Source organism: Coenobita brevimanus, chromosome 18 (genome assembly GCF_032717465.1).
Source record: "Coenobita brevimanus isolate Jiangsu-jjx chromosome 18, ASM3271746v2, whole genome shotgun sequence".
Lineage (NCBI taxonomy): Eukaryota > Metazoa > Arthropoda > Malacostraca > Decapoda > Coenobitidae > Coenobita > Coenobita brevimanus.
In genome coordinates, this window is record NC_136971.1 from 7,607,955 (window position 1) to 7,621,828 (window position 13,874).

General features: G+C 40.4%; 1 protein-coding gene across 2 annotated transcripts in view; it reads right to left on the reverse strand.

Annotated features, from left to right (window-relative positions):
- The window catches only part of CaMKI (Calcium/calmodulin-dependent protein kinase I), a 178,224-nt gene that overhangs the window by 26,271 nt on the left and 138,079 nt on the right, over positions 1-13,874 (reverse strand). For both annotated transcript variants that reach the window (XM_080265994.1, XM_080265993.1), the window contains exon 4: positions 2,230-2,368. In XM_080265994.1, coding sequence (XP_080122120.1) covers positions 2,230-2,368 — 139 coding nt within the window. The remainder of the gene's footprint in view (positions 1-2,229; positions 2,369-13,874) is intronic.

Below are 13,874 nucleotides of genomic sequence, written 5' to 3' on the forward strand. Positions count from 1 at the left end.
CAGTAATTTAATTCAATTTAACTTCTGCCACACTAGCTATTTGTAAGGTAGTTTACCTTTCCTGAGTCACCGTTTTATAACCAATGCAAAATGTGCCTCCTATGTGCCTTGCAGCAGGGGCACACCCAGGGGGTGGGCCACTGGGCCCGGGCCCCCCCCTTAGCTCTTTGGGTCCTTTAAAAATTTATACATTTTTATTTCGATAACAGCAAGACATGAAAAACTGGCAAGTACAAACAAAGAGTAACACTATAGCCAGCAGCTATCTGACTCTAAACCTGCATATGACCTCCCGGTAATTATCGGATTACCTGACCTCACCTCACTATGCCTCCCCCCCCTTGAAAATTCCTGGGTGTGCCCCTGACTTGCAACATAGCCTGTGTAGACCTTCACTGTTACCCAAATGAGGTCTGCAACTCGGCGAGGGTTAATGGGATGTAATTTTATTAGTGTAATGTAATTCTTGTTGCAGCTGCACGAGGCTTACATGAAGGAGTGTTAGTGCCAACTTTAACATATGGATGTGAAACTATGATGTGGCATGAAAATGAAAAGTCAAGAGTAAGAGCAATGGAGATGGGTCTGCTGAGGAATGTATGTGGAGTACAGAGGGTGGATAGGATACGAAATACTGTGATTCGTGAAAGATGCGGAGAGAGGAAGTCGGTGGACACCAGAACTGAAGAGAGTGTACTGAAATGGTATGGTCCTGTGGAGAGAATGGATAACAACAGAGTGGTGAAGAGGGTATATCTGAGCGAATTCGAAGGAGGGAGGAGGCGAGGTAGGCCAAGGAGAAGGTGGAGAGATATGGTGGATGAATGTGTGAGGAAGAGAGGTTTGGAAGTCAGTGAGGCTAGGGAACTGACAGGATATTGAGCTGGCTGGATGAATTTTGTGAGGAGATATGCAAGATCAGAGATTTTTGGCACCCCTTTTTAACGTGGCAGCGTCTGGATTGACTCTGTCGGATACGATGTGAAGCTACAGAACGTGGTGAATGTTTTTGGCGTATCCGATACAGACAGGATTCCTGGGGCTTGAATGATGAGTGAATGGAAGCGTGGCCCATTGGACTGGGCAATTCTAGGCTGTCTGGACATTGCTACTCCTCACCCTGCCCTTGAGTGGGAAAGGAGGTCCGGATGATGATGATGAATTCAATTACCATGATAGAATTTCATGGATAGTTGCTTTTGCCTACACTGCTTATACCAGTCGCTGAAGACAGACTTAGCCTATTCAGCAGTGACCATAAGTCAGTTTTGTAAAACTGGTAACTTTGCCCTTTCTTCTAAATGTTTCAAAATTTCCCTTTCAAAGCTGAGTCTTTCCCTCTCCCTGTAACCCTGCGAAGCCTTGTCTGTTCAAAATGAACTTGAAGTTTGATATCACACACTCAATTTCAATTCTTTCCAGCTTCTCTTTAGCCCTTACACTCCCCTTCAGCAAACCGCTCAATACTGTTCATTTGCTGTTCAATATTCCAAATTACTCACAAACCTTTGTTCCTTCTCCAGTCTCCATGCACTACTTTTCTTATGTCCAGTAACTTATACAGAGTGATCCCCCTCACTCCCCCATTTTGGGGGGTCACCAACTTCACAGTCTTTTCCCCAAGGTCAAGCAATCCACCTTCACATGTCACCATTTCAGCACTAATACCTAACACTCGAATGAGCTAGAGTTGTCTCATTTCTGACTTGTGTGATGGTATTAGTAGGGGTGTGTTCATCACAAGTCAGTGGGTTCTGTGGAAAATCAGAAAAGTCTGTTTTAACAAAATTTATTCGTCCAACTGTTTTTCTGTCTCAGCCTGGGAATGAACTTGCATACTTTCATACTACTGGGCAACTCCATAACTACTTGACAACTTATGCCCAAGAAGATCATACTGTATTTTCTAAAGTAAAAAGGGCTGAGGAATGACAACCCTGCACCTCCTAACCACGAGAGATTTTTCCTAATCTGATTTAAATTGTCTGGCACCAGCAGCAATGTAATAAAAATGTTATTACTGTTCCAAGAGGATTAGAATTCTCACTCCGTTGTACCCTGCTCTATAAAACTGATAAAATCTGTCTGACAGTTGCAGAAAATAAAAAAATAAAGGTTATTCCCTATACACAAAAGTACAAAACTCATAACAAGTCACACTTTCTGCTGCTTAACAGTTCCAAACCTTCATTAAGTGTTGTTCGGCTGTACTCGGCCCTCCAATCCTACCTTCAAGTCCCTGTGCACAACACCCTGTTCGTGCATGTAGTCGACAGCCTCTAGAACTTGTCTGATGAGGTCAGCTGCATCCTTCTCAGTGTAGGAGCCCTTCTCCACGATGCGGTCAAACAGTTCACCACCCGTCACTCTGAAGGTTAGTACAATTATAGTCATGGTCACTAGTTTTACAGATAACTGAGGGCCTTTCTAGACTAAGAAAGAAATTTACAATCAGCTCCCTGTGTTGATTTATTTTTACAGGAAAGACAAGGGAAGGTCAATACAGAATCATTTCATGCACCTTGTTCTTTCTGCAAAAACATACCTCATGTACAACAAGGAACTGATGATAAGTTTGCTTGTAAATTCCTGAAGCTATAAGGAAATGCACTGGAAGCTTGTGTGACGTTTGTGGAACTGGATTTGAAGAGGGCTGTGTAGTCATTTTTATGGGGAATTTAGTGGGTTCTCCAAAATTTTCAGGTGTCAAATCAGAATGCCTGGGTGTACTTTGTGGAATCTGCTGATCTAGAAAGCTGTATGTACAGTACTCACACTTTTGAAAAGGTGTGTTATTTTGGGTGGCAGTTTAAAGAGGGCTGTGTGGCTATTTACCTTGGTGTTTGATGGGTTTCCTGACATTTGGGGGGTTCATTTTGATGGGTTTCCTGACATTTGGGGGGTTCAAAGTCAAAGTATATATATTTCTAGAGTCTAGTATAGACCATGGAGAGTGTGTGTACTTAGATTTAAAAATGTAATATTCCTTTTTTATAATCTGAGGATTTTTATCTCTGCCATGGAGGTTATGTTTATGCTAGCATTGGTTTGTTTATCTGTTTGTCCGTTGGTCGGAATATTCAAAAAGTTATGAACGGATATTGCTGAAATTTTTTGGAGAGGTAGGGTATTTTCTAAGGAACATGTCATTATAGTCTGGTGGCGATCCAGATCATCAACCGGATCCATTAATTTTTTTTAAAGGATTCTTTACCATTGTGGGATAGTGGCAATTTCAACATTTTTGCTTCTAACTCAAGAAATAATGCTTAAAATGCTTACACTTCAGCCTTGGCGGAAGTTTGCGATCTTGGACTGCTCTTGTTTTCAGGCTGCATAAGGTTTTTTAAAGATTGTATGTGGCTTTGAATGGCTATTTGCACCTCTGGGGGATCATGGGTGGATTTGCGATAAAAGCTGTGTAGTTTGTGAGCCTGACTATGGTTTTGGAAAGTTGTGTGTATCTGTGAGGCCGTGTGTAATTTAAGGAGGTTATACAGTATGTGGTTTTGCCAGACTGTTTCGTCCTGGATAGTTGCGTGTGTCTGTGATGTTGTGTGTGGTTCCAGAAAGCTGTGTGTGAGTTACTGGGGTTGAGGATGGTTTGGGGAAGTTTGTGTGTGAGTTTGTGAGGCGTGTGGCTTTGGGATGTTGTGTGAGAATCTGTGAGGTTGTGTGTGGTTTTGGGGAAGTTGTGTGTGCTTGGAAGTCTGTGTGGTTTTAAAAGATTGTAAGACTGTGGGTGTTTTATGAGACTGTGTGTTGAGGTGTGTGTACTGTATTATGTTACACTGATGTGCTGTGTTGTGGTGTGATTTGTTGTGGAAAGAGTACTGTGTGTGTGTGTGTGTGTGTGTGTGTGTGTGTGTGTGTGTGTGTGTGTGTGTGTGTGTGTGTGTGTGTGTGTGTGTGTGTGTGTGTGTGTGTGTGTGTGTGTGTGTGTGTGTGTGTGTGTGTGTGTGTGTGTGTGTGTGTGTGTGTGTGTGTGTGTGTGTGTGTGTGTGTGTGTGTGTGTGTGTGTGTGTGTGTGAGAGAGAGAGAGAGAGCGAGATTCCATTAGTTTGTTTACCTATGCTGTAGAAGATAATACACTGAGCAAATTAGAGGACTTTTAAGTATAAAAACTGATCTTTACATATGAATTAAAACAGCAGTGGCAAAGTAGTCCAGCAGTGGCTAGTAGTCAGCAACTATGACAGCTAAGTTGCCTGCCAGTTAGCACTAGGGATCAAATCATGGTTCAGGCTGCTGGTGTCACTGGAATTAGGTATCTCTCAACCCTCTGTAAATTGGTAGGTAAAATGAGTGCCTAGAGTAACACCACAGGGAGGTAACTGTGACTAATCTGGATGATGCAGTAGCCTTGTATCCAAAGATATTGGGTGAATAACCCACCACAGGCTCAGCGGCCTATGTCAAGAAGATGATCACCAAGGCTAAGTGCCTCATGGTGTCTGCTCCCATATTTACTTTTATCTTTATTAATCAGAAGGTTATAAAATGCTGAAGATTCCACTAATCTGTATATGTATTTGGAAGACTATGTTAAGAGAGAGTTAAAGATCTTCTTAGTGTAGAAGTTTTGAACACTAAGGAAAGGCTAAGAAACTGTAAACGAAAGGTATCAGTAGTTTTACCAACTGTGGAGAGAATTGCTTGAAGTGTGTGTGCACAGGAAAGCCTGTTTGAAGTTAGTAGAGGTTCTTCAAAGCTTCCCAAAGTTTAATGGAGGTTGTAAATATATTATACAGTACAGTATGTAGGTGGATGTTTGATTTTAAAGCAAAAACAATAAACAGCTTTTAAAATTTGGAGAAATTTTGCTTGACGTACATAACCGTGTCGAGCCTGCCTGAAGTCATCATAGGCTGTTGAATGCCTTCCAAATTTTAATGGAATTTTGAATGATTCAGCTTGTAGGTGATCTGATTTTAAAGGAGAGACTTAGAAGAAGTAGACATGAGACAACAAATGTGCTTCCCAGTTGCGTGAACAGTGTAAAACTGTATGAAAAAGCCTACCGGAGGATACTGTTTGTCGTTAAAAGACTGCCCAGATTGAAGTCCTTCAAGCCAATTACATCTTTTATTTCTGCTACCTCCAGATGATTTTACTGAACTTAGGAAAGATGTCTCATGCTGAATGGGTTGGTGGAAGCTTATCTAACCTTTAGGTTTATAAGAGTCTCAATCAGAATAAAACTGTCTGGACATTACATGAAAAAAAAAAAAAAAAGCACTTGGACTGAAAGGGCTGCTGGAAGTTGTAAATACATAATATGCCTGTGGACTTACAAACAAGTGCCAAGATGGTTATTTGTAAGAGCTCCCCATAAAAAAAAAAGTTAACAATGAAAATGGGGCTGGGGCTGCCCAGTCTTGCTGAGGTTGTCTTTTTTCATGAGGTTGGGGAGGTGGGGGATCGTATGGAGATCGGGTTATGGGGAAACTGGGAACCTTCATGGGGGAAGTAGGTGGGTGTGGATTATAAGGAGATGGGGTTATGGAGAAATTGGGATATGGGGAGCTAGCAAATATTCTTGGAGTTAGAAGGTGGGTGGGTGTTATAATGAAAATGGGTTAAAAGGTAACTGAACCATGAGGATGTAGAATTATGGAGAAACTGGGTCAGTACAGGAGGTTAGGGGTGTTAGGGGTTACAGACACTGCAGGTTAAGGAGTTACGGTGGCTGGTGTTATGGGGTAGGAAGCTATGGGATAATAAGACCCAGAGGTTCAGGATTTATGGGGGTTATGAGGTAAGGGTTTGGGGGCTTTGGGGGCAGGACAAGGGGTTATGGGAGGATATACTGTAAGTTTTGGAGCTATGGGGGTTGTGGTTATGGGGTTTGGGGTTTTGGGGTTTGGGGTTTTGGGGGTTGGGGTTATGGAGGCTGGGGTTGGAGTTATGTGGGAGAGGGTTATGACGGCAGAGCACTACTGGGTCATGGGGTTATTGGGTTACGGGGTTACTAGAATAATATGAGGGGTTATGGGAAGAGGAAAAACTTGGGGTGATGGGGAACAACATATCAGAGGAATACGTCATGGTGTTATGGGGAAAATCATGGGCATTATGGGGAAGATCAGGGAAATAAATTAAGGAGAAAATTGTGGTTATGAGAGAGGAGGGAAATGATGGGGTTACAAGAGCTGATGGGGTTATGGGGGAGAGTGTCAGAAAGAGTTGATTTTGTGTGTGTGTGTGTGTGTGTGTGTGTGTGTGTGTGTGTGTGTGTGTGTGTGTGTGTGTGTGTGTGTGTGTGTGTGTGTGTGTGTGTGTGTGTGTGTGTGTGTGTGTGTGTGTGCACCATGGCTTGCCCTTTCAACACAAAAAATACACTCATTATAATAGTGTTCGTATATGATCATATAAACACTTTAATGGTGTAAAAAGGTTATAAACATGTGTCTTATATGTGTTCTTATATGAATACTACAAGTGTTCACTTTATATCAAAACAGAATAAACTAAATAAATGTCATTATAAAACTAAATAAATGTCATAATATTAATATAGGAGTTATCTATGTGGGTTGTAGTAGAAATTACAAGAATTATGTGTTGGTGTAGAGTTATAGATAAATGTGTGCATATAACCACTAAAACATTGTAAAGGTGTTATATGTGGAAGTTAGTATACAGCAATGGTATTATGTGTAGGTGTTATGTCAATGTGAACACAGTACAAGAGGTAAGTGAGTGTAGATGCCAGCACATGAACACCAGAATACTGTACAGGAGTTATGTAGGTGTTATCTCTACACGAACAGTGTACAAGAGTTGCATTAGTGTTATGTCACTGTTACGAACACCAGAACACTGCACGAGTCATTTCAGTGTTGATATTAACTGCTACTACAGCACTGTACAGAAGTTCAAAATCTAGCTTATAATGAAGACTAATAATGTACATAAGTTGGTGTGTGTCTTCAGCCTCCATTTACATTGAAGAAAATTATTAGGGTAAAAACTGCTGATAACTAGGAATATCTGTATCTTACTAAAGCTACACATAACATCTGATTTAATTCAGAGATATATTACACCAGTTATGAAGCATCTAAATCTACACTATCACATGTGCTTAATGAAATACGATGTACAATATCACATGTACTCAATATGTTCTATCATGTGTATTCTCCTGTAGGCTACTCCTCGTCCGCAGAGCGTTGTGTGGGTAGGCAGCAGTGAAAGGCATTATACACAATGAAATTTTGTTACCACCAAAGAAGTGCTGTTTGCTGTGAAAATGTTATACACCGTGAATTTTTGCTATATGGACAGAACAGGTGTTATATACAGAGATGAATGTTTCAGTACAGTGAAAGAATATGAGATTGTAGTGAAAATGTATAACTTAGCCTACTGTGACCTGAAGCTAGTGGTGTTATACCTATTAACGAAATGTTAAATGCAATGGAAAAGGTAGCAATGAAAAAAAAAAAAAAAAAAAAAGTGTTGATCAGCAGAGTATGCAGTGACTTAAAGCCAGGGGTGCAGCCAGGATTTTGTTAGGGGGGGGGGGGTGTTCTGAATTTTGATAATCATTAATCTTGCAAAAAAAAAACTGCTTGGAAAGTATCATGCTAGTATGTGTTAATAAAAACAAAGTATCGTGTTAAACAGTAAAGTAAGCAACCCAGGAAACAATCATTAATACCTGTATGAATAAATATAAATAACTAAATGACTGTCTTCCTGGTCAGCTTATTTTGTCATTGTTATAAGGGGAGGGGGGAACAGGACTCCCCCCCTTGGCTGAGCCCATGCCTAAAGCTGATAGCGTGTTGTATGCAGTAACCTGACGTTGGTGCTGTATGAAGGAAAATAATATGTTGACTATGGATCCTTAAAGTGTGCAATATGTTGACTACAGATAATTATGGAGTACAATATGCTGACTACAGATCCTTATAGTGTGTAATATGCTGCCTAGAGATCATTATAGTTTACAATATGCTCACCACAGATCCGTATAGTGTGTAATATGCTGACTACCGATCATTATAGTGTACAATATGCTGACTACTATCCTTATTGTATGTAATACTGTATGCTGACTACAGAGCTTTATAGTGTGTAATGTTCTGACTACAGATCCTTATAGTGTGCAATATGCTGACTACAGATCCTGCAAACAACTTCAGACAGAGGAGGTGGGTCTCAATTTTTATTCTTTTTTACCCCGACAATATTATTCTGCTTAGGACATACAGGACGGTCCGTATACAGTGCTCCACTTGAAACTCACGTGGCCGTATCTTGTGTGTTGCAGGGACGGCTCAGTTGGCTAGTGTGAGCTAACTGTGACATTTGGAGTACGAAATGAATAAATGATGCAGGGTAGATACTGAAGACACTGAGCCATCCTCACAACACAAGAAACAGCCCGACGGAGGGGATGTGAGGAATAAACTACTGCAATATGCCATGGTGTGTGAAGTGATGGTACACACACACAGCTGCTGTAAACACAATATAATTGTTTTTTGTGATGTCTTGGGATATGTATTGCAAATTTTCTTACCTATTACTCCCATTCACTGCTTGTTTTCCTACCCGTTAATGTCATATTCGTACGCTGTCTATTTTCCTACCTGTTAGTAATGCACTACTGTATTTTCCTATTAAAGTCTTACACTATCTATTTTCCTACCGATTAAAGTCATGCACTGTATTTTCCAACCTACAAATCATACACTGGTGGGAGGTGGGGGGGGCATCATCCACTCACTTGATGTGGTGCTGCCTACTTCTTCCTTCACCTTTATCATTCTGCTTCTTTGTCTGCCCTCCTCTCTTCCAACTTCTCCCTTCCTTCCAGTCACTTTCCAGTGCTCTTCTCTCCACTTCAGGCTGCTCTACACTGAGTGACAAACCTAATGGTTTCCTGCATTGCCAGGTGGTAACCATATACAGTAAACATAAACCAGGGTGGAGTGGAGCCTACTATGGAGAAATGCAAATGCAACATCCATCCAGGAACCAAACCTCCACTCTTTTACCTGTGCCTCATTACAGTAAGGCGTTGTTGACCACGAGGGAACATTGGCTCACTGAAGGGAAGATTGCTTGCCTGTGGCTGATGGGTCTGCTCAGCCAGATAGACTGAGGTTGTGCAACAAGAGCAACTAGTCATATACTACTTTCTCAGCAGTAAAGTCTTGCACTATTCATTTTCCTGCCTTCTCATGTCATACAGTGTCTCATTTCCATCACAAATAATTACAGGAATAACCATATCATAGTTTCAAGTTGATCGGGGAATTTTACATTCTATAACTGTTACCACCAAAATATTTCCTTCAGCTCGAGAGATTTTTTGAACTACTACAGGGGATGGATACAGTCTTCATTAAGCTTTTCTCTACTTTTTTTTTTTTTTGTAAGCTGAATAAATCGTCTCGTGATACCATAAACAAAATAATAAGTGCAAAAGTGCTAGATGCATGAGCTTCTGGGCCCTTCAGTTAATGCCTTTGGTGTTGTATGGTATGGTGTGGTGCAGTGTACTGTAGTGTAGTGCGGTGTGGTGTGGTGTGGTATGGTGAGGTGTGGTGTGGTAAGGAATGGAATGGAATGGTGTGGTGTGATGTAAAGGAGGTTGGTGTGTGTGGTGTGGTGTGGTGTGGTGTGGTGTGGTGTGGCGTGATGTGATATGATGAGGTGTGCTGTTGTGGTGTATGGATGGTATGGTGTGGTATGGTATGGTGTGGTGTAAGGATGGTATGGTATGGTGTGGTGTAAGGATGGTATGGTATGGTGTGGTGTAAGGATGGTATGGTATGGTGTGGTGTGGTGTGAGGTTGGCACAGTATGGTGTGATGTGGCTTTGCTTAAAAAGCCAAAGTCTGCAGGAGTGAAGCATCTGACCTGAAAATCACTAGTGAGAGACAGATGGACAGAGCCACTCCTACATATACTCCATCATAAAAAAAAAAAAAATAATAATAATAATATAGGGGTTGACCGCTTTATGTAAGATGGGAACTTCTTTCATTTATTTTATTTTTATTTTTTTTTCCTCCGGCCAGAGAATTTCACCCTCTCACAGTGAAAGGAGGTTTGAAACAAGTATTGTGAGGTGAAGCCAAGAATTTCAAAGGTCTGAAGAAGGTGGAAACAAGTGTGCTATAAGCTTAGTGGGCACTGTGGTCACAGGGCAGGAAATGCTGCCGCTGCTGCAGCTGATGACGACGCAGTAGCAGTAATATAAATACTAATATTACTTTCATGATGACTATTCCTCCTCCTCCTCCTCTCTCTCCAGGAGGTAATTACTGAAGGGTAGGGGAGTAAATGTGTTTGTGCGTGTGTGCGTGTGTGTGAGGTGTGTGTGGGTGTGTGTGGAGTGTGTGTGGGGTGTGTGGAGGGGGGGCCAAGGGTGTGGGTGGGTGGGTGGGTGGGTGGGAGGGAGGAAGGGAGTAGGAGATACTTGGACATCCCCTCCCCTTCTCTCTCTCTCTGACAATGATACCAGCCCACACCATTCAATAGCTGGTAAGTTTATTGGCAGGCTGAGTGGGGGGGGAAACTACCACTATCAGTATTACAATCATCATCATCACCACCATTATCATTACTTTCTTCAAACATTATTATTATTATTATTATTATTATCCATCCATCATCCAATCCTACATTGCCCTATGAGGAGCGTAGGAGCCTGGGGCTAAGCAGTTGGCCCCGGCATTTAAGATGAGAGTGACCAGCCTCACTTATCCCTGAGTGGCATTACATGAGCAATCAACCCCAACCACCCCTTGGATATAAACCTTCACCGGTTCAATCCGACTGGAGCGCAATAATTACTCACTAAACCACCAGGTGCCAAAATTTGGCTATATGGTTACCACTCAGCGTAGTAAATGGTTTCCTGGTGTACAGGAAGCCATTTGGCTTGTCACTCAGTGTAGAGTCACCCACAGGCAGAAGGAAGAGGAAAGAATGAAGGAAAGACAGACAGAAGAGGAAGTGTATAGTTACCCGTAGGCAGAAGGACAAGGAAAGAATGAAGTAAAGGAAGACAGAAGACGATGGAAGGAAAGAAGGATGGAGGAGAGGAAAGGGCAGACACCCGACAGCAGCACTACATCGAGTGAATAGTGAGCGCCCCCACCTACCACAAATTATTATTATTATTGTTATTATTGTTATTATTATTATTACTGCCCACCTAACGAGGTAATAATGCAATCGCCTGCGTCTATGTGTGTGTTTCTGTGTCTGGTTATTTCCAAAACATCTCAGCATCAAGTGGGCAAATTGCATCCACACTTTGTGGGCAGTATCCCAGGATATATGACTTGTTAATAATTTTGGCGAAGCTGCGATGATATGCCTCCAATTGCCAGAGGATTTTGCAAGAACAAATACCATCTAACTTTTTCCTTTACCTTGCCATTATTCACAATTTTCTATAATACGGTACCTGTACCCTCGGCTTACCACTATTAGTAATTTTGCTCATCATCATCATCATAAACATCACCATTTTCTTCAATCATTGTTGTTATTATTATTATTATTATTATTATTATCATCATCATCATCATTATTATTATTATTATTATTATCTTCATCATCATCGTTCTCATCATCATTCCTTCAATGCCATAACCCGTCCGTAATAGCTCCAGACAATTTTTTAGAAATGGCGACTAAAAATATCCCGTGATAAAGACTGGAGACAGTGCTGAAGCAAGACATTTATAAAATATTTGCGGCGGCTCCTAGTATCTCTCCTGACATTTCTGGAGCCCCCCGGGGATGTAATGTGGTCGATATGAGAAAGTACAGTAAGTTGCCTTCACTTTATTCAATATATTGCACTGATTTCATGCTTTGTCGTATATTGCATTTACTTCATTCCATAACTGCATTTATTTCACTCCTTATTATATCTTTTATTTTTTTCCTTCCTCTTTTCATCTTCTGTAATGTGCTAGTGTGTGTGACGGAAATGAGAAAAATAATTACTCGAGCTAACTCAGAACCTTTTCGGGTAAATTCTATATCCTACCCAGTAATGAATTCTCAATCCCTGCAGTTCGATGACGTCTTGTTCCAGTTATTCTTGGCTCTTTGTGGACGATTTTATTAAGAAAAAAAATTATTAATGAAGACTAAATCTAACCCCTCAAGTCAGAAGTCACCCCTAACCTGAGTAAATGAATCTGATAATAATAATAATAATAATAATAATAATAATAATAATAATAGGATTGCAGGGGGTTAAGTGACTTGGCGAACATGTATGACATTTCCATTTGTTTACTGATTAACAATGCATCCTGTTAGGGGTCGCCTAAACACGGAAGTAATGACAGACAGACAAATCCAACATATGAAGGTCATTTCCTGCTCCACTGGTTGGCCTCGCTCTAAAATCAGCCTAACATTACTTCTATTTTTTTTTTTTTTTCTTAAATTCTTAGTACCTGCGAACGATTTTATTTAACTGGTGAGAATTTTATGGCAGAATGGATTTAATTACACCTTCATTAACCTACACAAGACATCTCTTAATACAGAAAATAAATCTTCAGGAGGCAGTAAGAAAAATTTGTGAAAGACGTCCTCTGCCTGAAGTGGTTTAATATGTTTTTATTTGACTTTAAACTTTTAGTTAACACACGTGACTCTAACAGTGTTTTTGTGGTTAGTATGAATAAATGTTAAGGTGTTCTGGTATATCTGTGTAACTCTAACGCGATGTTAAATATTTAGAGATCCAAAAGGATTCTTAATTGGTTTGCCTGATTCTAAATTCAGGTTAAAATGTAGGCTATAACTCTAAAACGATGCTGGTTTTGTCTATCGCTCTACAGGATTCTGGTCTGTCTCAATGGCTCTAGAATTTGGCTAACATGTATACCCAGAAATGGAGTTCAGAGTCTCTGTTTGGCTATATGAGGTTTATTAAAGGATTATAGAGTGTATGTTCGACTCTAAGGATAAGTTTACCTGTATAGCATAACTTAAAAAGACTTAAATGTTTGACCGACTTTAAAACTGAATTTCACATGTATAATTCGAAATGGATTGGAGTCTGTTTGCTTCTAAAATTGCTTCTTAATGCTTATCTGTCTCACTTAGAAATCGTTACATTCTAAAATGATACAAGTTTCTTTGGCCCTAAAAGTAGGTTTATTGAAGGAATCTAACATGTATCGGTGTGTTAGAATCTAAAATGAAGTTGCCGTGTAAACTGTGAAAGGTTTCTGGTCTTTCTGTCTGAGTGTAAAATTAGGTTTGTTAAGACTGTAACCTCCCTGAGACGATAATCAAGTGTAATACAGTATGTATGACTCTCTAAGATACTCTAGTCTGCTTGACTTACCAATGTGATTAATCAACTGTCTATTAATTTGTTTGTTTCTAAAATTCACAAAGCTCTCAAATGATTCTAGGTCTGCTTGTCTATCACTAAAATTAGGTCCATTAAAACCCTAATTTATATTTGATAGTAAAATCAGGTAAACACTGCTATAATCTAACACCCTAGGCTTTCTAGGCAACATACTCACTATAGATGCTATTACCTAGGACCAAATATTTGAACACAATGCCCTATATAAATGAGGATTCACCTCCCATTATAAATATACTCAGTGACCCTAACACACTCGCTCTCGTTAATATTAATTCCCTTGTTTGGCTGCCACACAATTTATCAGTCCCTTTCACAACGATGGGCTTTTTTATATTTCATTTCTGATACCAATTTATTCAGCTTAAGGAGAACTGCTGAAGTGAAGGGGGTTAGGAACAAGGTCAATTTACCCCTTCAGGGCTATGATGCCTATTTTTAATTGCTGGTATCGCCGGAAGACTTTATTCAGCTTCGTTGAGACCTCTCGTTGTGA